General features: G+C 39.7%; 1 protein-coding gene across 1 annotated transcript in view; it reads left to right on the top strand.

The window, feature by feature from the left end:
- The window catches only part of CSMD1 (CUB and Sushi multiple domains 1), a 1,974,400-nt gene that overhangs the window by 970,634 nt on the left and 979,248 nt on the right, over nucleotides 1-24,518 (top strand). Inside the window, exon 5 of the mRNA XM_088479751.1 lies at nucleotides 19,244-19,451. Within this exon, the coding sequence (XP_088335877.1) occupies nucleotides 19,244-19,451 (208 nt within the window). The remainder of the gene's footprint in view (nucleotides 1-19,243; nucleotides 19,452-24,518) is intronic.

Below are 24,518 nucleotides of genomic sequence, written 5' to 3' on the forward strand. Positions count from 1 at the left end.
TCAGAGAGGGGGAATGGGCAATTGGAGTAATCAGAAATATCACAACGGTGCGTAAAGACCAGGTCAAGTGAGTGCCCACTCACATGGGAGGGTGAGGAGGTCCATTGGGCGAGACCAAATGAAGAGGTGAGGGTAAGGAGTTTAGCTGCAGAGGATTCTGTGGGAATGTCAATAGGAATATTAAAATCACCTAGGATAATGGAGGGAAGATCTGAGGAGAGAAAGTGAGGGAGCCAGGAAGCGAAGTTGTCAAGGAATTTGGAGGGAGAGCCAGGGGGACGGTAAATGACAGCTACTCTGAGGTTTACTGGTTGGAAGAGTCGTATAGCATGAACCTCAAATGTGGGGAATGTAAGGGATGGTTCAGAGGGTATTAGCTGGTATGAGTAACTGGTGGATAGAAGGACCCCAACTCCACCACCATGGCGACTCCCAGGCCGGGGGGTGTGGGAGAAGGCAAAGCCCCCAGAGGATAGAGCAGCAGGAGAAGTGGTGTCAGAGGGTGAGATCCAAGTTTCAGTGATGGCTAGGAGATTCAGAGAGTTGGAGATAAAAAGGTCATGGGTGGGGACCAGTTTATTACAGACTGACCTGGCGTTCCAGAGGGCACAGGATAGAGAGATAGCATTTGTGGGGGAGATGTGAATGAGATTGTCCGGGTTGCTGTAACGTGGAGGTGAGATTAATTTGGGGGACCGATATGAATAGAGTTTAGTGATGGTGCGGGCACCTGAGCTGGAAAGGGAACCAATAGGAGGTGGGCAGGGAGGGAGATGTGGATGGCAGTGGGGTGAAGTGACAGGGAGAGGAGTGTAGGAGGAGGGTTTGGTGGTGGGGTAGTAGGACAGAGGGGGGGTAGAACAGGAAGAAAGTGGAGTAATGGGTGAGGAGTGAAGAGTAGGCAGACAGAGGAGGGGGGAGAAGGGGAGGAGGAGGTGGAAGAGATAAGGGGGAAAGGATAAAGGTGGAAGCAGGGGGCAGAACAGAGGATTAGGTAGAGACAGAGGGAAGGAGGGAGTTGACGAAAACCTTGTCATGGTGTTTATAAGTAAACAAGAGGAAAGAAATTTGGAAATTTAAATGAGATATGAGTGCAAGAGATTTGTAGGAATGCAAGTAAGAAAACAGTGACGTATCAAAGAACAGTGTATCAATATGTATGCAGATTAACAAGATTGTTATAGGGAGAAATAAAAGTGGGGTTCTAAAGTGTGCAGAATGTGAAAAATAACGCAGATTGTAAGCAGACAGAGGATGTGAGGCTAGGCAAGAGAGCTGAGATAAAGGACAGTGTTTCAAAGTTGATAGATATAAACTGACATGGGGAAAAGTACGATAAGCATTGAATTGTATGCTAGAATCAGTAGGCCAGCATTATTAATAGCATTAGAAGTGTTCTTGCCGTGATTGTACAGGGAGTCCAGTTGTAGTCTGAGTCTTTAGATTGTTGGGGTTTGTTGCGTGATGGACCTTTTTTTCTCCTTCTGTTTTTCCTCGGTTTAACGCAGGTCTAACGCTAGTTATGCACTTAAAAAACTGCACTTAGAAAAAAAAGCTGCACCCAGCCAAGGCTTCCCCAGCCAAACTACTGACACTTATACAGGGAAGCAGGCAAGTGTGGACACTAATTAATGAAAACCCCCAATTGGCCAGCCAGAGAAAGCTAGCAATAAAAATGGCTTAAGTCAACAATGACCACATACCATACATCTAAGGCTACAAATAAATCAAGCATTCACTTTAGTCAATAAACTGAGAGAATCCTTAAAACAATGTAACTATTACAAATCATAAGGCATTAGAAACAAAAGCATAAGGATTCAGTAAAGAATAAGCTAGTTACCTATGATTATAATTAATAAAGGAGGCACAGGAGGTGAAACACTTTGCAGTCACAGTCAACTTCAGTTACCTATGATTATAATTAATAAAGGAGGCACAGGAGGTGAAACACTTTGCAGTCACAGTCAACTTCAGTTACCTATGATTATAATTAATAAAGGAGGCACAGGAGGTGAAACACTTTGCAGTCACAGTCAACTTCAGTTACCTATGATTATAATTAATAAAGGAGGCACAGGAGGTGAAACACTTTGCAGTCACAGTCAACTTCAGTTACCTATGATTATAATTAATAAAGGAGGCACAGGAGGTGAAACACTTTGCAGTCACAGTCAACTTCAGTTACCTATGATTATAATTAATAAAGGAGGCACAGGAGGTGAAACACTTTGCAGTCACAGTCAACTTCAGTTACCTATGATTATAATTAATAAAGGAGGCACAGGAGGTGAAACACTTTGCAGTCACAGTCAACTTCAGTTACCTATGATTATAATTAATAAAGGAGGCACAGGAGGTGAAACACTTTGCAGTCACAGTCAACTTCAGTTACCTATGATTATAATTAATAAAGGAGGCACAGGAGGTGAAACACTTTGCAGTCACAGTCAACTTCAGTTACCTATGATTATAATTAATAAAGGAGGCACAGGAGGTGAAACACTTTGCAGTCACAGTCAACTTCAGTTACCTATGATTATAATTAATAAAGGAGGCACAGGAGGTGAAACACTTTGCAGTCACAGTCAACTTCAGTTACCTATGATTATAATTAATAAAGGAGGCACAGGAGGTGAAACACTTTGCAGTCACAGTCAACTTCAGTTACCTATGATTATAATTAATAAAGGAGGCACAGGAGGTGAAACACTTTGCAGTCACAGTCAACTTCAGTTACCTGTAGATTGGGAGAGAGGCGGTGTCAATTCATTCAGGATCAGCAGAAGAATTAACTAATAAAAAATAACGCAGGTCTAACGCTAGTTATGCACTTAAAAAACTGCACTTAGAAAAAAAAGCTGCACCCAGCCAAGGCTTCCCCAGCCAAATAAAATAAATATAGTGCACACATATTCTGCAGTGCTTTACAGAGAATATTTGGCCATTCACATCAGTCCGTGCCCCAGTGGAGCTTACAATCTATGTTCCCTACCACAAGTACATGCACACACATACAAACTAGGATTAATTTTTGTTGGGAGCCAATTAACCTACCAGTAGATTTTTGGAGTGTGGGAGGAAACTGGAGTACCCGGAGGAAACCCACGCAAGCACAGGGAGAATATACAAACTCCACACAGTTAGGGCCATGGTGGGAATCGAACCCATGACCTCAGTGCTGTGAGGCAGTAATGCTAATCATTACATCATCTGTGCTGCCCTAAATAAATATTATTAAATAATAATATTGATAAGGTTAATAATAGTCACCAAGATAAAGCTATTTGAAGCCCACCAAATAATCTTGTTGGAATTAATGTAAACCAACAATTCAGGGACTAAATTGTCAACTGTGAACCTGAACAAACCATATTGCAATGCGAGGGGTGCAAATACATACATTTTTTTTACATGTGGGGCAAATACTGGCTGCTTTTGCATGTAACCCACAAATACTGCACCGCTTTATTATTACTCTACAATTTAGATGTCAGTTTGGACACCTGCCTCTCAAATCCAAATCTCTCTGCACATTTTAAATCTGCCCCACCTGCAGTGCAGCATGGTTTCACCAAGATGATCAGTTGAGAGAGATATCTCACTCTATTCCCAACTCTGAATCAGGCCCATAGTCTCCAGTGATATATGGAATGAGTCACAAGCATGTTGCAAACAATGGCCCTCATTCAGAGCCACTCGCTATTTGCGGTCGTTCGTTCTAAAACAAGGGGTGGCTATTCAAATGAACCGTTCGCTGTTTGCGGTCTGTTCACGCCTCTATGTCTGAACGAGCGAGCAAAACTTGCGTTCGTTTTTTGGAAAAATACGCCCCCTGGCCGCTCGCATTTTTCGTCATGTCCGCTATTTATTAGATTAATCGAGTACATCGAACAGGATATGAACTGCTCGCTATTCTTGTGGTTGGTTTTTTCAACCGCTATTTTGCGAGCAGTTCTGAGTTAAAAAAAACGTCATTGACGCTGCTCTATTAATTATGCACACCCATAAAACGCCCGTTTTGACCTTTAAGCACGCCTGCGTTCTGATCTCTACTCCCCGTTTTCAAGCACCTTCCCCTGTTACCACCCACATACGCCTCATTCTGTCACTCAACATAGCAGGCACTCGCTATATTGTGTACAATCGATTTTCGGCCGCACTGACTGGTTCGCGCATGCGTATTAAAAACCGTACGCATGCGCAGATGTGCGAACATCGCTCGGAACGAGCGTACTGCCGCTAGCGAGTGGCTCTGAATGAGGGCCAATGTTAGTAATGCTGGCCATACACGCTACAATTATCGGGACGATCCGCCTGATATCGGCAGATCGCCCCGATAATTGTAGCGTGGGGGGGGGGCGACCGAGGATTAAATATTGCTCGGTCAGGCATGCAGGATTGTCCAGCATGCCCGTCCGATGCGATATTTACCCGGTAAACTGTCGGCCGCATCGGGCAGTGTATGCCCAGCCGCGGCCGACAGACAGACATTTCCTGTGTTAATTCCTACGGAAGGAACAGGGAAATATCTCCTCCCCCGGGGGCGCTCCGCCGATGTCTGCCGAATACAAATCTCACAGTGTATGCCCGCGACATCTGCGGCTGGCAGCCGGCCAGATAAAATGTCTGTCGGTCTGACAGGCATTTTATCTGGCCGTGTATGCCCAGCATAAGCAAAGCATAAAGTCTCCAAATAAATAGAGCACAATCGCAATTGGTGTGAATATGATATGCTGCGAATTGCTCCTACTAGCACACTGGTGCAAATGACTCTAACGTGTGTTGGTGGATGGGACCTGGACAGATTAACAGGCCGCCGCATATCCCGCTAGCATGAGACCTCCGGACTGTGGTCTCCTTCTGTGGATTGGAGAGCTGCGGCTAAGCGTGAAGTCCGTGTGTGCTGCTGCTGCATCTTGGTATTTTTAGCACACTTCCTGGTATGCTGAGATCACCTGACATATTTCTCGACCTATCATGTGGGTCGTTTCATCAGAGGTGTGTAGAAGTGCTTTCAGTAGGAGCCTTTTATGTGGAGCATAACTAGCTACAGCTGAAAGCTGTTTAGCAATTAACTCTTAACATGATAAGGTGTTCTATTGTACATATTAACACAAGGTTTTCCAGCTGGCACAGTACATTTTCTATTAGACATACAATGTCTATTGTGTATTGCTATACATAGGAATTAAACAGACCAATATTAATTCAATAAAAAGATTAATAAAACATTCACAAGTGCTTCAATGTAAAAGAATAAAAAATATTTTTATAAAGGGATGATATTTACTATACAATATATGGATCTAAATGATTATTATAATTATTATTTTTATTATTATCATGTATTTATATGGCACCACAAGTGTTCCGCAGTACCTTACAAAGTAAATAAACAAATTGTTGACAAGCAACTTACAGAACAATACAATACAGGACCAGGACATGAATAATATATATTGCTACATTAGCTATCATAACACCCAGATAAGCAACAGTGCATAAGCAACCAAGTGTTACGTGCCCTAGTGGTGAGTAAGAAGTAGATGAAACTAAAGTAGGGAGAAGCACAAGTGGGTAGAGGGCCCTGCTCATAAGAGCTTACATTCTAAAAATTCCAATTGTCACGGATCACCGGCCTATCTCTCCAGATACGCCAATCTGAGAATCGCCGCCCGTGACTTTTTCAAGTTAACTCAGAATGTGTGGTTAAATATACCGGATAGCTGCCACCAGCAAAGGGGAACTGTGGTATTAAATACAGGGTAAGCCTTTGCTCTTACCTGCTATACAATTATGCACACTTAGTAAAAATAGGTAACATGGGCCAAATGAGGCCTAGGGTCATAAAAACACAATTCCAGAACTATAATTAATGTTTTGATTCAAGAATACCCTCAAAGCTTACAATAAAGTTACAAGATTATAATAATATTACAATAAAAGGGTTCACACAAATGACTCACAATTTCTAAGAACAAACAAACCACACCATTGACCCAAGGGGTTTGGGGAATGAGGCAGTCCATAATGACAAACTCTGGATCACCCTGTACCTCACGATAGCCCCTCAAAAATTGTCTAAATAGATCATTTGTTTTTTTTCTCTTTTCCTTTTGTTAGAACAATATTATAGTACCACAAAAAACCCTAAAGATTGCACAGTTCTACTTACAGGATAAGTTATTATATATGTATATTAGTTATCATTTTAATCTTAGTAAGATTCAGTTAATCTACTTGGTCTCATATAGAAGATTATACATACTAATACCATAGGAATAATAAGATGAACATCAAAAAGATACAGACATATATATATATATATATATATATATATATATACTGTATGTATAATATCTATATACACATATGTGTGTACATATACAGACATATGTGTAAACAGATAACAATAATCATCATGACAATCACTCCACTATTGTATGGTGTTTCTAATGTGTGCATATGAGAAAAAAATGTATAGGGGAGTACCCTATAGAGGTCTACATGCATAGTACTATACATCTAGGTATACTGTATATGGCTAGACCTAACGTGGGTGAGGACTGACCCTCCAAAACCAAATATGATATATTATAACAAATGAAAAAGTCAAAATAGATGGATAAGTTCCTATTAATATTGATAAAAATGTGGACCTCATGCACTATGTACCAAATAGAGATGGTCTAAAAACCCCTTGACTAGACTATCCAAAATTAAAAGGGATACCTATAAATCACTAATGGGTCTAGTACACTCAGGAATGAAGTGGTCTAAAGAACAAACAAATTATGCCAGGGGACTATCTCAGCGACAAGGCCATCAAACTGATGGTGACGACCTTCCAGAGAGTCACGGGCAGTGACCCATGGGGACCAATGGCATCACATCTTGGCTCGCTGGAAGTGAGGTTGTTATGGCCATCAGAAATGATTCCATTCCACAGTGTTGTTGAGACCATCTGGAACCAAGGTGTCCAATTGGAAAATTCATAATGCTTCTCTCTTACACAGTAATCGGTATCTATCTCCTCCCCTCTTTGTATGATGGATCTGTTCTAGAGCTCTAACTGTTTAACCATCAAGAGGATCTGTCTGGCAATCTTGGTGTCCATTAGTAACCTTATCAATATCATTATTTATTTATGACCATTTGTGGTTTGTTAGCCTGGTATGTATTTTAAATTGTATGTTATATATGCTAAACATGCTTTTTTTATTATGATCCTTTCTTTATATTTAGTATCTTTTATTAAATATTTTATCTCCAGTGCTCCCTTCCTTTTTTTGATAGTACGGTACAGAATGTATACTCAATCAGCCCCTGCCCTGGTGGAGTTTATAATCTATATTGCCCTCTACATGAAAACACAGACACACACACACACTTATTAAGATTAATTTCATTACAAGTCAATTAACCTACTAGTATTGTATTTTTTGTACTTTTGGGCAAAAACTGGGGTACTTATATTATCCCTGTGTTTGTAGGGGATTTCTCTAACATTTTGCACATGGTTTGAATCGGACAATGCAAAATGGCAATACTATCCACTGTGCTACCATGTTGCCATAATAGCAGTATATTAGTAATCCTGTAGTTACTAAATTACAAAGACCAAATACTGTATTGAACAGTGAAAGCTAGATTAGCTGTTTTGGACATATAACAATTTAGGGCAAATTCACTTAGAATGCATATGGCAACAGTACTTTTAAATATAATCTTGTTCTAGTTGTAATACAAATATGAAAGGCAAGTTATAACTACAGTATTACAAAGATAAAACCCAAAGATAAAATAAACCACATTCAACATTCTAAGATTAAACAAAAAGATACAGATAAAATAAAATATCTCAGTGAACCAAAATGACTGGAAAGAGTAACTTTGTTTGTAATTATGACAATCTCTAAAATGGCATGACTAGAATATGAAAACACTGGATGGTGCTTGGGATTTGAAGAAATTAACTACCCACCCAGTGAAGAAGAAAGCTGTGCACAGTGGTAACCCAGGTGAAACAACTTGGATGCAGTGTACAGTACACTTTGGAAAGATCCGAACTTCTCAATGCACCAAAATGATTCATTTCTATCTAATTGCAGAAAAAGTTGTCATTACAAGAGACCAGAATTTACAAAACGATATATAGGTTCTATGTGGATTGTTGATTACTGTTACTGTATATTGTGCATAAGACAGTAACATACAATGGACATATAGAGATACTAATTTCTACTTTCTTTGCTTTTTGTCATGCACTACAACACCTTAGGGATGAATAACAAAACCTGAGACCTTATTAGTATTATATCATCAACTGCCTCTCCATGTGGTATCATTCACTGCCTCTCCATGTGGTATAATTCACTACCTCTCCATGTGGTATAATTCACTGCCTCTCCATGTGGTATAATTCACTGCCTCTCCATGTTATATCATCCATTGCCTCTCCATGTTGTACCATTCACTGCCTCTCCATGTGGTATCATTCACTGCCTTTCCATGTTATACCTACCATTCACTACCTCTCCATGTGGTATCAGTCACTGCCTCTTCATGTTATACCATTCACTACCTCTCCATGTGCTATCATTCACTACTTCTCCATGTGGTATCATTGACTACCTCTATGTGGTATCATTCACTACCTCTCCATGTGGTATCAATCACTGTCTCTCCATGTTATACCATTCACTGCCTCTCCATGTTAGACCATTCACTGCCTCTCCATGTTGCACACACATTAATCACATTCTAAATTTACTGAACACCTTAAAATATGAGACCCCCAAGTGTTAGGGATGCCATCATCTCACTAATGGCATGTTATTTGTATGTAATGTTATATATCAGTCACTCCTATTTACACTAAACCCACCAAGCACTGGACGGCAAGTGAGTCACTTGCATATGTTCACAATTGCGATTCATGAGAGATCGCAGCTGCAACGGAATTGCGTCCATCTCTGAATTAGTCCCTTAGTCATTTATTATATAGAAAAAAGAAAATTGCCCCCCAGCACACTGCAGATAAATCAAAAATACTTGAATCCTACATGATAATAGATATTCAGAGGTATTTGTTTACATACATTTGCAAATATATGAATAAGCGCTGGCCCGACGTCAAGGCTCTTATACACTTCACTATCACCTTTCTTCCCCTTTTCGTGTGATGCCCTGGGGATGGTCCTTGGTTGGAATTTTTTGGGGTGCCTTGCTTCTCGGACGTGAACCCCTTAATGTTAGGGATGCTGGTATAGAGGATCCTTGACGTCGGCCCAGTGCTTATTCATATATTTGCAAATGTATGTACACCAATACCTCTGAATTTCTATTATCATGTAGGATTCAAGTATTTTTGATTTATCTGCAGTGTGCTGGGGGGAAATTTTCTTTTTTCTGTGTTCAGTGTAAACCCTGCCCTTTACAAGCACCTGTAGTATATGAAAAATACAGAAAAACCAGGCGCTGTGGTCTAAAGGAATGAAATCTAAAATCAGCTCACCTAAGGGGTGGCTAGCCCCTAGTAGAAAAGATAAAGATTAAAGAAGGGAGTGCTAATAGAAGTCATATACATTTAATAACAATTCGTAGGGATAAAGTTAAATAAACATATATAAAGACATATAAAATACAAATGCAATGCACATGAGTAAAGATTTAAACTTAGCCTCATATATTAAACTAAATGAGGACAGCAGCATTAATATACCATATGAATAATATCCGTAGTTCAGAGGTATTAATGCTGTGGCAAGTGACCTATGAGAGATCATAAAATGTCCAATCACATAAAAAACGGATGATTCAATTTCCAGAAAAGTTGATTGGTTTTTGGAAGTTCCATAAACCCGTGCTATCCTGACTGATGTCCTTGCACTGTGATGGAAAATAAGTCCCAATGGATAAATTCGTTAGCAAGGGTTAACCCAGATAGGCATAATGACTTGAAATATGAATAGATGATTAAACCAGTATTTAACTGATATGTGAAGATGACTGGACCGGTCTAGATTGCAATCAGTCAGTGTTCCTCCTGGTCCCGTCCTCTCGTGTATAGCAAGCAGTGTCCGGAATGCCGCTCTCAGGTGGCCGTGTAGAAGGAAGACAGCGGTGAAAAGGTAATCTTCGTCTGAGCTTGTCCGTGTGTAACAGAGTGTAAAATTCAGTCCTCGCTCTCTCTGGTCACACCGCAAGCAGGACGGATGGAGCCGATACAAAGGCGGCTCACCATTGGCTCAGGGGAAGCAGCGGCTGAATGAAAAGCCGGTCGGCCTGGACAGAGACAGCTTGTGGGAGTCTGAGCAGTCCTGTAAGGCAATAATCCAAAGGTGGTGAGATAATAGGATATCCTAATGCGTTTCTCTGCCTGTAGTAGTCTGGCAGTTACCTCTGAGGAAACGGCCAGACTACTACAGGCAGAGAAACGCGTTAGCAGAACCCATTATCTTACCACCTTGACCCTAAAATGGTTATGTCCAGCAGTACCCACCCCAATTATGTTTCCCATTCCTATGACCCAGCAAGACTCTTTAAACATTCTATAAAATATGATCTTTATGATGCTTGACAAGAAAAACAACCTTCAGTTTGGGTTTTCTATTTACTTTCTCACACATAAATTGTATTCCTGAATTGACCTTGCCCTCATGGACATGTGTATCCTGCTGCAGATTTATAAGAAGTCTTTTCTTTCTATCACCTAATCTGACCACACCCCATTTTTCTCTAATGGAATTTGGATTAACCAGTCCATTTCCTCTCTGTAGCACCTAGGTGCCCATCTTTTAGACTCTCCTGAAGCTTCCCAGGCCTTTTAGACTGCACTTGAGGGCTTCCAGGCTTCCTCTTACATTAAGAAGTATAAAAATCAAACACATAAAGATTTGGATGCATTACTCTGCCAGGTTTTTCAAAATGGATTCCTTTCCAACAACTTCACTATCAGCAGCGGTATTAAGCAGCAGTCTTTCCTTTCACCCTTAATTAGTGTTTTATCTATTAAGTCACTGGCACAATGGATTTGTGTTTCTGCAGAAATACAGTGCATTAGCATAAAAGGCTCAACCCATAAAGTTTGTCTTTTAGAAGATTATATCCACCTGTTTGCCACCCATTCCAAGCCCTCATTACTGGCCACTCATTCCCTGTTAAAATCCTATTCCATAGCATCCCAATATAAACTAATCACCTCCAAAACAGAAGTATTTCCCTTTAATGTGCCTTTAGACTTAAATTGCAAATTTAAAACCTCTTAAAAATATGCTTGGCAGTCAAAATGTTTAAACTAGCTATCCTAATCCCAGTTAGAGAGGAAGACCTAATTCACTGTAATTATCAACAAATTTGTGTAAACTATTTGCCTTCATGGGACTTCATGAACTATGACGTCCCATGGGTGGGTTAGCTGGTGGTTATTAAGATGATGATCCTCCCTAAATTTCTGTACCTATATAGATCCATTCCTTGGGTCTTCTCAGACAGTAGATGTAAAAGATCTTACTCTGTTATGGATGAATTTATCTAAAAATGTCAGGAGGGCTCATCTGGCCAGAAAATATTTATCATTACCTAAATCCACTGTGGATCTTGGCTTCCTAAACCTGAAATAGTATCAAATAGCATGTCTATTGAGTCAGCTCAATAATTGCTACATACCTGGTCTACTAAAGCCCTGAGTCAGTCTTGAATTTAGTTTGCTCCCTGTCTGAGACCTCTTGTGGTTACCAGGTCCAACCAGATAACTTTATTCCCATATCTCCCAGCCTATGTTAGCTATGCTCAAAGCATGAGACAAATTGTTGAACCTCTAGAGTGTTTCCTCCACTGTAAGCTTAATTTACCAGTAACTACTATTGCTCTATCGATACCTTGCCTCTCTTTCGAGAATAGGTGGGGTTCAGGTATAGAAACACTTAAGAATATTATTGTTGATGATGGTTTTATGTTGTTTTCCCAAATGCAACACCATAGATTCCTCCAGGTCCATCATTGGTTTCAGTTCCCTTCCTCTCTGTGTATTGAAATCCACCCCTCCACCCTTCTGTCTCTGGTCCCTTACCTTGTCTACTCCAAAAGGAAGTATAATCTCTTCATATCTGAGCAAGTTCTTTTGAAACTCCCTGTTCAAATTAGATGGAAGCTAGATCACTAGATACATCTGGCAGATAGTGACTGAAAAAATAGATTTTTCTCAGGAATTTAAAAATATCTAAGTGTATAAATCATTAAACTTGTTCACAGGATGTATGTAACCCCCTGAAAAACATCATAAGATCATGACTGCTCAGTCTAAGTTTTGCTGGCATAATTGTGACATTTTGCAAGTATTCTGGCCTTGCCTTGGTGTTTGGCACTTCTGGAGATAGATAGAGAACCTGATCTCCCAGGTTCTAGGCGCTGCCTGGTCTTGAAACCGAAATAACAGCACTTAAGAAATGGAATATAGTTGTATAGAAAAAATAAATAAATATATATATATATATATATATACACAATATATCACAAAGAGCTGTATATATATATATATATATATATACTGTATATATGTGTGTATATATATATATATATATATATATATGTGTATATATATATATATATATATATATACTGTATATATATACTACAGTTCAAAAGTTTGGGGTCACCCAGACAATTTCGTGTTTTAAATGAAAACTGACATTTATTTATCAAATGAGTTGCAAAATGAATAGAACATATAGTCAAGACATTGGCAAGGTTAGAAATAATGATTTTTATTTGAAATTATAATTTTGTCCTTCAAACTTTGCTTTCATCAAAGAATGCTCCTTTGTAGCAATTACAGCATTGCAGACCTTTGGCATTCCAGCAGTTAATTTGTTGAGGTAATCTGAAGAAATTTCACCTCACACTTCCTGAAGCACCTCCCACAAGTTGGATTGACTTGATGGACACGTCTTCCATACCATACGGTCAAGCTGCTCCCACAACAGCTCAATTGGGTTGAGATCTGGTGACTGTGCTGGCCACTCCATTACAGACAGAATACCAGCTGCCTACTTCTTCCCTAAATAATTCTTGCATAATTTGGAGGTGTGCTTTGGGTCATTGTCCTGTTGGAGGTGGATATTGGCTCCAATCAAGCGCTGTCCACAGGGTATGGCATGGCATTGCAAAATTGAGTGATAGCCTTCCTTATTCAAAATTCCTTTTACCTTGTACAAAACTCCCACTTTACCAGCACCAAGGCAGCCCCAGACCATCAAATTACATCCACCGTGCTTGATAGATGGCATCAGGCACTCTTCCAGCATATTTTCACTTGTTCTGCACCTCACAAATGTTCTTCTGTGTGATCCAAACACCTCAAACTTCGATTTGTCTGTCCATAACACTTTTATTTCAATCTTCCTCTGTCCAATATCTGTGTTCTTTTGCCCATATTAATCTTTTCCTTTTATTGGCCAGTCTCAGATATGGCTTGTACTTTGCCACTCTGCCTAGAAGGCCAGCATCCTGGAGTCACCTATTCACTGTAGACATTGACACTGGCGTTTTGTGGGTACCATTTATTGAAGCAGCCAGTTGAGGACTTGTGAGGCATCTATTTCTCAAACTAGAGACTCTAATGTACTTGACTTCTTGTATAGTTGTGCACCGGGGCCTCCCAGTTCTCTTTCTACTCTGGTTAGAGCCTGTTTGTGCTGTTCTCTGAAGGGAGTAGTACACACCGTTGTAGGAAATGTTCAGTTTCTTGGCAATATCTCACATGGAATGGCCTTCATTTCTAAGAAGAAGACTGTTGAGTTTCACATGAAAGTTCTCTTTTTCTGGCCATTTGGAGAGTATAATCGAACCCACAAATGTGATGCTCCAGATACTCAACTAGCTCAAAGGAAGGCCAGTTTTATAGCTTCTCTAACAAGCAAACCCATTTTCAGTTGTGCTAACATAATTGCACGAGGGTTTTCAAGGATTTTCTAATCATCCATTAATCTTCTAATGAGCTTAGCAAACACAATGTACCATTAGAACATTGGAGTGATGGTTGCTGGAAATGGGTCCCTATACACCTATGTAGATATTCCTTTAAAAACAGACGTTTGCAGCAAGTATAGTCTCTTACCACAATAACAATGTATAGAGTGTATTTCTGATTAATTTAATGTTATCTTCATTGAAAAAACAGTGCTTTTCTTTAAAAAATAAGAACATTTCTAAGTGACCCACAAACGGTAGTGTGTCTATGTATGTATATATATATATATATATATATATTAGGAAAATATAAGAGACCCTTTTATACACCTGTCCAGTCTGGTTGAATTATATCAATGGAGGTGTCCATAATTGATATTATAGAGTCTTCCTGCAAATTGTCATAATATAAAAATGCAGGGTGACAAAAAATTTCCTCTTGTTGTTTTCTGTAATATGTGTATCGACTTTCACATGGAGGGATATTCTTCCCACTGCTGTTCCAAAGCACTGGTACATAAATCTCTTTAGCAGAGATAAGGTTAGCTCACCCTTTTATCCAATTTTGTGCTGATAGGGCTATCAATGCTGATTGTTCCAAAGTGGCTGTTGGTCAAATCCTGTTGTTGCCCCTCACCACCTTTATTCGTAACCTGTCCTGACCAAAGATAGGTGTCTTTTTGGGTATATTCAAATTGCTGTGAAAACAACTATAGTTCAGATGTGGAAGCAACCCTCATTCCTCCTATAGAAATGATTGCTTCAAAAAATCATAGAAGCTTTAATATGGAAATAACTTACTGCCCCAACTCCACTTTTGTCTGTTCTCCACTAATTAAATGGTTTTGTGGCATGAATTTGTCACTGATAAACTGGGGAAGTGCTAATTTAGCTTTTAACCAACTGATAGTGTGTATTCTGTTGATTTACTAACATTCTGTGTTAGCTTGACTTATGCTAGTCTTGAACTTGCAGGTCCTCTTACATAGCTTGGTCTACCTCTTTCAAATGTAGTCTCTGTCATAGACTATTCTAATGTTTTTATTGACTGTGTTGGAGTTGCGGATCCCAACCCCCATGTTTTGTTTCCCCTCATTTTCTTTTCTTTTTTATAAAAAGCTTTATTCCTTAATGGTGTATATCAAATTGTATATTACTGCTACTTAACCTGCATGAATGTTTTCTTCATTTCCTCAATTAGGGTGGTCAATCACATTGTTGTGTAATATTTTATATGGTGGTTGAAATTTTCTTAGCTCATGGTAAATATATTGTACAATGTTTTGTAGTATATTTTGACACATTTATTTAGATTAGAAACTATTTGTAACATATATGTTATTTTATTCATGTATTCAGTGTAATGAGCTAGCACATGCTCCTCTTCAATTTTAGGGCAATGCTGTCTTTTAGTACTATATTCAATAAATCAGTGAATTATTTGAAATTCAATGTTTTATAACAATTAATGAATGAAGTGTACTGTTTATAATTTGAATTTACAGAAAGGAGTAATTGTTTTTATCCCTGCACAAGTTAATAAATCAATATTTTTGAAACTTACTTCATCACCATTCCATGTCTTTTTAGCTTAGCTCTAAACAAACAATTAATTTTAAATAGTAGGTTATATGATTTTTCATTTTAATATATACTATATTAATGTGTATCTTAACTGCATTTGATGTGTAAGGAAAAAACTATTTTGAAAATAACTTTTTTTCTGTTGCTTATTTAATAACAAAAATACTTGAAACAAATTGCTACCACTTTTTGGAAAAAAAGTGACTTTAAAATCAATTTTGACAAATATTTTAAAATGCACACTGATGAGGAGCCTTATTCAGAGGTGGACAGAGTGGCTATATTGGAGCTATACTCTATAGTGTACATGCATTCGAGTCACACTGCGCATGTGTCTCATTGGTTACTGCACAAAGACACAGACTGAAATTGCAGACTGATCTATGCAATTTCGGTAGGCATTTCTGGGAGATAACAGAGGGATGGCTAGCTGAATGCAGGTGTGTCGCAGTCATGTTCAGGCTGCCAAGAGAATTCTTGGGCCCGGTACAACAACTTCCCAGGACCCCACTGGAAAGGGTGTGGTCACAGTAATTGAGGATCATTGTGATGGGATTATTGTGATGAGCGGGTAACAACATGGGGTTCATGTCACACACAACCTCTCTGGGAGAAAACTGCACCATGTGTGTCTGTGTATGTGTGTGATGCTGCAGCCAGTAGGGTACAAGACACAGTGACAGCAAGCAACAGCACAATGAAAAAACTTCTGCTGAGCTCTCAGAGACAGGGCAACTGCCACTATTGCTGCATGTGACATACGTGTACCATGTACTGTTTATACACTGTTGTGCGTGTATTCTTGGTCACATACAGCATACTATATTACAAACACTATTGAGGATCTTCTGCCACTCCCAAAGACTCCCAGACCTGCTCCAGTGCTACACAGAGCAGGGGACCTAAATTGTGGAATGGTACCCACATTCAGGAAGAAAGGCCTGAGCCTACTGCTGAATCTAACGGCTTACTGTGGTGCTGGCCCTGTATATGTATAAAGCATAACATACACTGCACTTTATGAGACAGACTTATATCTTATATGCTAATTATGCCCTGTTCATTGGCTGGCCGCACTCACTTAAGATCAACCATTGGAATCCATGGGTAGAAATCCTGCGTTTGCAACCCCCACCCCTACCCCACAGCAGCACTGAGCTGGTGTCTGCCTAAGCCCCAGGATATTTACCTGACTGTGGGCTTCCACAGGCCAGTCTCTGCAGCCAGCTACTTCTCTCCCTGGGGTACTCACTCTTTGTTTCCCCTCTTTCTTGGGTCCAAACTCCTTGGCTGCTGCTTCGCAGCGGCTGTCCCTCCCTATGAGCTGGGTCTCCACCTCCAAACAGCAGGAGGAGCAGCAGCCATATGCGGCAGATGACATTTCCGGGCAGGAGGGCAGGATCCTATTGGCCATAGCAAGATACTATTGGGTTCAGTGTATCTCAGCCACCATTTGCTGCAAGGTGTGTCCCCCGCGACTCATATTGTGAGAGTGGGCCCTCCTCTGTAATTTTGGGATAAAGAATGTGCTATTGAACAGAAGCATGTTCATCACTATGTATATATATATATATATATATATATATATATATATATATATGTATGGAAAAGGGGGCGTAGAAGACATGCACCTAATAGTGTAGTAAATTAAATAATGGGGTGCACGTGCTCCAAAGTAAATGTGCAAACTAAATAGAAATTATATAATGCTTATCTGAAATTCCACCCAGGGAGGTCAAGAGATGAGATGGACCCGGGGCTCTTGGTACTTTGGAAACCTTATGTGGAGGAGCTCAAATAGAGCCACATGGAAAAGGACATATAGTACAGTACTTTCTGTAATGGGTATATGACGTTATTTAAATATATTATGCATACCAGATAGCACTTGTATAACAGCATATAATTGAGAGTTCCTGATCGCTCCTCAAGCATACATGCCTACCCTCCCGGTTTTCACGGGAGGCTCCCAATTTTTTGGGTAACCCCCTACACCCCTGGAAGGGTAGGCATTTCTCCCGCATTCTGCTCACTTCCTAGTGAAGTGGGCAGAACTGGAAGAATTTCCGCGGTGATTGTGGGTCCCCCATGAATCGCATCATTTAGTCCCGCCCCCTATTTAAATTAGTGCCAGTCGCGACAATTTACCACGAAGGGGCAGGGCTTAATGACGCAATCCATCAGACCCCGCCCCTGTCAACACCAACCTGCTTCTCTGTTGAAGGCTTCTCCCGGGGAGAAGAAAACCAATTAGGCAAGTATGTCCTCAAGTGCTATCTGGTAAGCATTATATATTTAAATAGTGTCATATATCCATTCCTTATCTACACTATTAGGCGCATGTCTTCTACCCACCCTTTTCTAGATTACAATAATGCGCCTGCCACATGGAAACATTGAAAGTCTGCTGTCACCTTCACCTAAAGGATCAATGTACAGAACTGAAATTTCCATATCCTACATCTGGGACATTAACCTGTGCGCATAGACAGACTCAGTCATGCTGGCCAGTGACTCACCCTGACTGCCCACACCCTCCCCTGCCTCTTCCCAGCCCGCTGCCCATCTGCGGAGGTATAATGAAATTAAAAGTGAATGACAATGTAAAAAAAAGGGATCGAAACTCGTGTGCTCTGGGCCCCCTGGCATTCCCAGGCCCGGGTAATTTGTACCCACTCTCCTCCCACTTGGCGCCCCTGGTCATGTTCAGATGGAGAAACTGCACCTGCCATAGGGCTGGTGCAAACTTCGATGGTGTATCCAATGATGCAACTGATGGTACATAATAATACGTACAGTGGTGGATTAGCGCCACAGCTGGTAGGTGTCTTTGGAAGAAGCCCATCCTCTGCAACATTACCATAAAGATGCAGTCATGACTGCATAAAAAGACACAGCTGTGGCTGCAATAGTATCTACATCTGAATCAGGCCAAAATGAGCATACTGTAGTTTAGAGCAACATTAACAATGTTAATTGATAGAATTGGCATACAGTATCATATAAACTGGAAGACATATTACACAAAAAAACACTCTATAATGAATATGGTGTTAATCATTTGATACTGGAAACAATTAAAAAACATGATTTTTTTTACAAATATCTCTTTTTCTTCTTAGCGGAATTAACCTAAACACTTTTTCTTAAAATCTTAAAATCTGATGTCTATTTTAATATTGTTACAGAATTTTACATCAGTGGAAAGTCCCCTTATTTTAATAAAATATGGTGTAATTATTTCTCAACAAAATGTTTATACTTTTTTATTATTGTTTATGTTACTGTCCATTTATGTTGTTGTAATTTTATTTGTGATATACACGCTGCATTGTTTTATGTGTTTATTTTTTCTAAAATTCGAAGTCTTTATAATTAAAAGCAGGTTTAATATTTACATGTAGCCCATTGCTTATTTCCAAATCCATAAATATATTACACCAAAATCAAGTCTAGCATGATTCCTAATTTCAGGGCATAATGAGGTCTATATTTATAGGAAATAAGCATTGGAAGTAAGAATTTTCCCCTGGTGTAAAATCAATTCTGTACTGGGCAAATATGTATAAATGGGTGTTATAGTTATGTACTTCAGTTGTGTAATATCACTAATAAACATTATTATTATTAATAATAATAATGATGATGATACTAATAATAAAAATTTGTATCTTTCATACATTAGCTGAAGGAGCATGTGGCGGGACTTTACGAGGAACAAGTGGCATTATTTCAAGTCCTCACTTCCCCTCAGAATATGAAAATAATGCGGATTGCACATGGACTATCCTTGCTGAACCTGGGGATACTATTGCATTGGTCTTTACAGATTTTCAATTGGAAGAAGGATACGATTTCTTAGAAATAAGTGGAACTGAAGCTCCATCTATATGGCAAGTAACACAAAGGCAGATCACTCTGCATTTTCTAAAAAATGTAGATATTTGCATAGTTTTATGGAAAATACTTATTGCTGACTAGAACTGTTGTTTCAATATGTATTGTATTACAATTTTTGGTCTCCAATATCTTTTCCCCACATTTTTTTCCTATTAAAGGAAAGATATATCTGTTTATATTAATTATATTTTATTAAAAAAATGTAAGGTGAAACTATAACATCTGCTAAATCTATATACTATGCTAAAGTATTTAGTTTTAAATGCCAATTCCAATTTGTAAAAGTAAAATGAACCCTTAATGGAGAGTTGAGTAAATACAAAACTCAAACCATATTTGTAAGGTGTAATTTAAAAAAATCAACTGGTTTAGTGTATTACTGTAATCCATGAAACATTATTTGATTTGGTAGAGTGGTGTAGGAAGAAGATACATACGTAGATGTGGTTGAGAGGATTTTAGGGATCTAGGCAAAAGGACTTGCTTAACAGTTTAGTCTCATGAAAGTGTTTGATAAAAGATAAAGAATATGGCTGGTGGTACAAGGTAAAGATTCTCTTAATAGAGGTTCGGTACTGAAGAAACCTTTAAGAAATTGGTAGGATGAGGTTATAATAGAGAAGATATAAGAGATTGTGGAGAGAAATAAGTTTTCAAGATTGCATTTACAAATTAAGTCAGTGACATTAAGAGAAGCAGAAATTTGAACAGCTCTGTAAGCAGGGGAAATAACTTAGAATTGTAATCTGGAAGGCATAGGTTGTTAGTGCAAAGATTGGTAAAGTAGAGAAGATCATATGAATTGGTGAGAAGTTTAAAATAGTCTGAAAGTAGCTTTGAGGGCAGACTTTGGCAAGATAGTATAAGATGGTGTATATCACCTTTTGTGAGAACTGACATATTGTAAAATGTTGCATACAGTATGTGGAATTAGCAGGGCTCAAGGATTAATTGAATGTGATAGAAAGGGTATAGGGAAAATGGCCTACAAAACAGTAGACATGAAACAGGGATGAAATTGAAACATTATCACCATTGAGTTACTGTTCAATACAACCATATGTTTTAACCAATATACTGTATTGTATGTTATCAATCTGTTGCAAAATCAAGGGCCTCTTCATTGAGTTAAACTTTTAAAGTGAAATGAAGGTATATAATTACAACTGAGTACATTTGCTATAAATGTTATATCTTCTTCTGGAATTTGACTGTCCCCAGTGAGCAATTCAAATGTAGATCTTGATATTATGATATATTTAATTATTATATAGTATTATAAGGTATACAGTGTTACACGTAGTGCATCTACTGAAGCGCAATCATGCAGAAGTAGATTACATAAATAGAGGGTAAAACTTCAAATAGACAAAAAACATTTACCATGCTGGACATTATGCATATATTCTGCTGATTATAGTAAAGCATTGTCTAAAGACACTCTAATTCTATGCGACAGATAGAAGCTGTGGATATTATAAATCAATGCTCCATGCATGTATTGCGCTTCAGTTTATTCTATGTGCCAATGTCTCCAACGATGTTGCTGATAGTGGGCTGGGTAGACTGATCACTAGCGTCAGCCAGTTACCATGGAGACAGGATGCGCTTTGGTGACGTCATCCATCAGGGACTCCCGGGCGGCTGCCCGGCATGGTGTCCCTCCCGGCTCAGTCTGCTGCAGCTTAGTGGACACATTACCCTACTTAAGGTAAGAACATTCTATCTATAATTTTTAACATGTATTACCTAACATCTGTAATGCTAGCCTCGAGAAAAGGGCCATTTAGGCTCTGAAACGTCGGCTGTATTTTATGTACCACACAGAAGCATGCAGTAAATTTATATAAACATTGACCGACTTCTATTGGGAGTGCCGTTGTTTTCTTGGATTTCTTTGTGTATCATACAACACAGAAGGCACCCCGACCTATGATTCCTCATTGACTCTGAGTGCCGATTCATATCCCCACATATATATATATACAGTCAGGTGCATAAATATTGGGACATTGACAAAATTTTCATATTTTGGCCTCTATTCACCACCACAATGGCTTTGAAATGAAACAAACAAGATGTGCTTTAACTGCAGACTTTCATATTTAATTTGAGGGTAATTACATCCAATCAGGTGAACGGTGTAGGAATTACAACGGTTTCTATATGTGCCTCCCACTTTTTAAGGGGCCAAAAGTAATGGGACTATCAACTCAAAAGTTATTTCATGGACAGGTGTGGGCTATTCCCTCATTATTTCATTATCAATTAAGCAGGTAAAAGGTCTGGAGTTGATTCTAGGTGTGACATTTGCATTTGGAATCAGTTGCTGTCGACTCTCAATATGAGATCCAAAGAGCTGTCACTATCAGTGAAGCAAGCTATCATTAGGCTGAAAAATCAAAACAAACCCATCAGAGAGATAGTAAAAACATTAGGTGTGGCCAAATCAACTCTTTGGAACATTCTTAAAAAGAAAGAATGCATCGGAGAGCTCAGCAACACCAAAAGACCTGGAAGACCACGGAAAACAACTGTGGTGGATGACAGAAGAATTATTTCCCTGGTGAAGAAAAACCCTTTCACAACAGTTGGCCAAATCAAGAACACATCTCCAGGAGGTAGGTGTATATGTGTCAAAGTCAACAATCAAGAGAAGACTTCACAAGAGTGAATATAGAGGGTTCACCGCAAAATGTAAACCATTGGTGAGCCACAAAGACAGGAAGACCAGATTAGAGTTTGCCAAACAACATCTAAAAAGCCATTACAGTTCTAGAACAACATCCTATGGACAGATGAGACAAAGATCAACTTGTACCAGAGTGATGGGAAGAGAAGAGTATGGAGAAGGAAAAGAACTGCTCATGATCCAAAACATACCACCTCATCAGTGAAGCATGGTGGTGGTAGTGTCATGGCATGGGCATGTATGGCTGCCAATGGAACTGGTTCCCTTGTATTTATTGATGATGTGACTGCTGACAAAAGCAGCAGAATGAATTCTGAAGTCTTTCGGGCAATATTATATACTCATATTCAGTCAAATGCTTCAGAACTCATTGGACGACGCTTCACAGTGCAGATGGACAATGACCCGAAGCATACTGCAAAAGCAACCAAAGAGTTTTCTAAGGCTAAAAAGTGGAATGTTATGCAATGGCCAAGTCAATGCCCTGACCTGAATCCGATTGCACATGCATTTCACTTGATGAAGACAAAACTGAAGGGAAAATACCCCAAGAACAAGCAGGAACTGAAGACATTTGCAGTAGAGGCCTGGCAGAGCATCACCAGGGATGAAACCCAGCGTCTGGTGATGTCTATGCGTTCCAGACTTCAGGCTGTAATTGCCTGCAAAGGATTTGCAACAAAGTATTAAAAAGTGAAAGTTAGATTTAGGATTGTTTCGTTTGTCCCATTACTTTTGGCCCCTTAAAAAGCGGGAGGCACATATAGAAACCGTTGTAATTCCTACACCGTTCACCTGATTTGGATGTAATTACCCTCAAATTAAATATGAAAGTCTGCAGTTATAGCACATCTTGTTTGTTTCATTTCAAAGCCATTGTGGTGGTGAATAGAGGCCAAATTATGAAAATTCTGTCAATGTCCCAATATTTATGCACCTGACTGTATATATATATATATATATATATATATACACCAACCCCCTATACCAAACCGCTAGAGCTACATCCGCCCTTGAAACAGGTACATGGATTATGGCATAGCCATACCCTGCCCAGTGTCCCCCCTAAACCAACCTTCCCGGCACTTTGCCCCCCCCATTAAGGTCTAGCCTTCCCTGCCCTTTGCCGCATCCCCAGATCCAGCCTTCCCTACCATGTGCCCACCCTATGGTCCAGCCTTCCCTGCCCTGTACCACCCTCTTCACCATGTCTAGCCATCCTTGTGGACCCATTAGGTCAAGCCCTCACTGTCCTGCACTTCTCCTTAGTCTAACTCTTCTTGCACTGTGCCCCTCAGGTCCAGCCTTCTCTGCTCAGCGTCTCCCCTTTGTCCAGCCCTCCCTGCCCTGCATACCCAGGTCCAGGCTTCTCTGTCCTGTGATCCTCCAGTTGCAGCCCTCCCCTTTCCAAACTTCACTAGTCATATACTGCCCCATGTGGATCCAGATTTTTCAATGTATTTTATGTGAATCTGGAATCTGCCTTTGCTAAAACAGTATATACAGTATATGTAGAATCAATCTGGCATTCCTTATATCTTTAGTATAGATTCTAGTTTTCTGTGTGTGTGAATTTACAGAAGTTTTCTCTCCTCTATTTCTGTATTTGTATAGTTTCATATAATATATTATAGATTGACATATTATAATAACACCCACCCCCACAGCCGAAACTTTGCACATTTTTAAACTGGCTTACACAACAAATGATGCTCCACCCCCGATGTAGCTCCACCTACATAACCCAAAGCTCCTCCCATATATGCCACCCCCCCTCTCCCCAATCCCACAGGAGGGGAGGCCCTGCCTATTTTGTCAGTTCCAGGCCCCACAATTTCTGAAGGCAGCCCTGCCCAGCAGCAGCCTTTCTGGCTTGGCAAAGCCTTCCAGTCACTGCCAGGTCCCTGTCACATGAAACAGTCATCTGCAGATTTACCATCGCACATGCATGGGACATAAAAGCCTGTCGCTGACAGTGTTAGGCTGCCAGCAGCTGAGCGGAAGATGCTTATGACAAGGGGGATGTCGCTGGAAATGGCCAGTGAGTGAGTAATGATGAATATCAATGGCATATTCATTTGTATACCTGCAATACCAAACAAAATAGCCACTGGTGTTTTGGTTCATTGTTAAATGGGTCCCTTAATATTTAAACATTTACTGTATCATTTTTCACTTTTATCCTGCCATAATAGATCAGTGATAATCAGTAGCAACTACACCTGGGCTGCAGTCAGAACAGCTGTCTGGACCCTGACCTCTCTTCTCTTCAGCACCTTTCAGTTGTATCGTGCATATGCACTGCATCTGGCAGGGCATGCAACCGGCACATGTGCACAGACATGCAACCGGCACATGTGTACCAACA

Source organism: Taudactylus pleione, unplaced genomic scaffold, assembly GCF_031769625.1.
Source record: "Taudactylus pleione unplaced genomic scaffold, aTauple2 ptg000244l, whole genome shotgun sequence".
NCBI classification, from domain to species: Eukaryota; Metazoa; Chordata; class Amphibia; order Anura; family Myobatrachidae; genus Taudactylus; species Taudactylus pleione.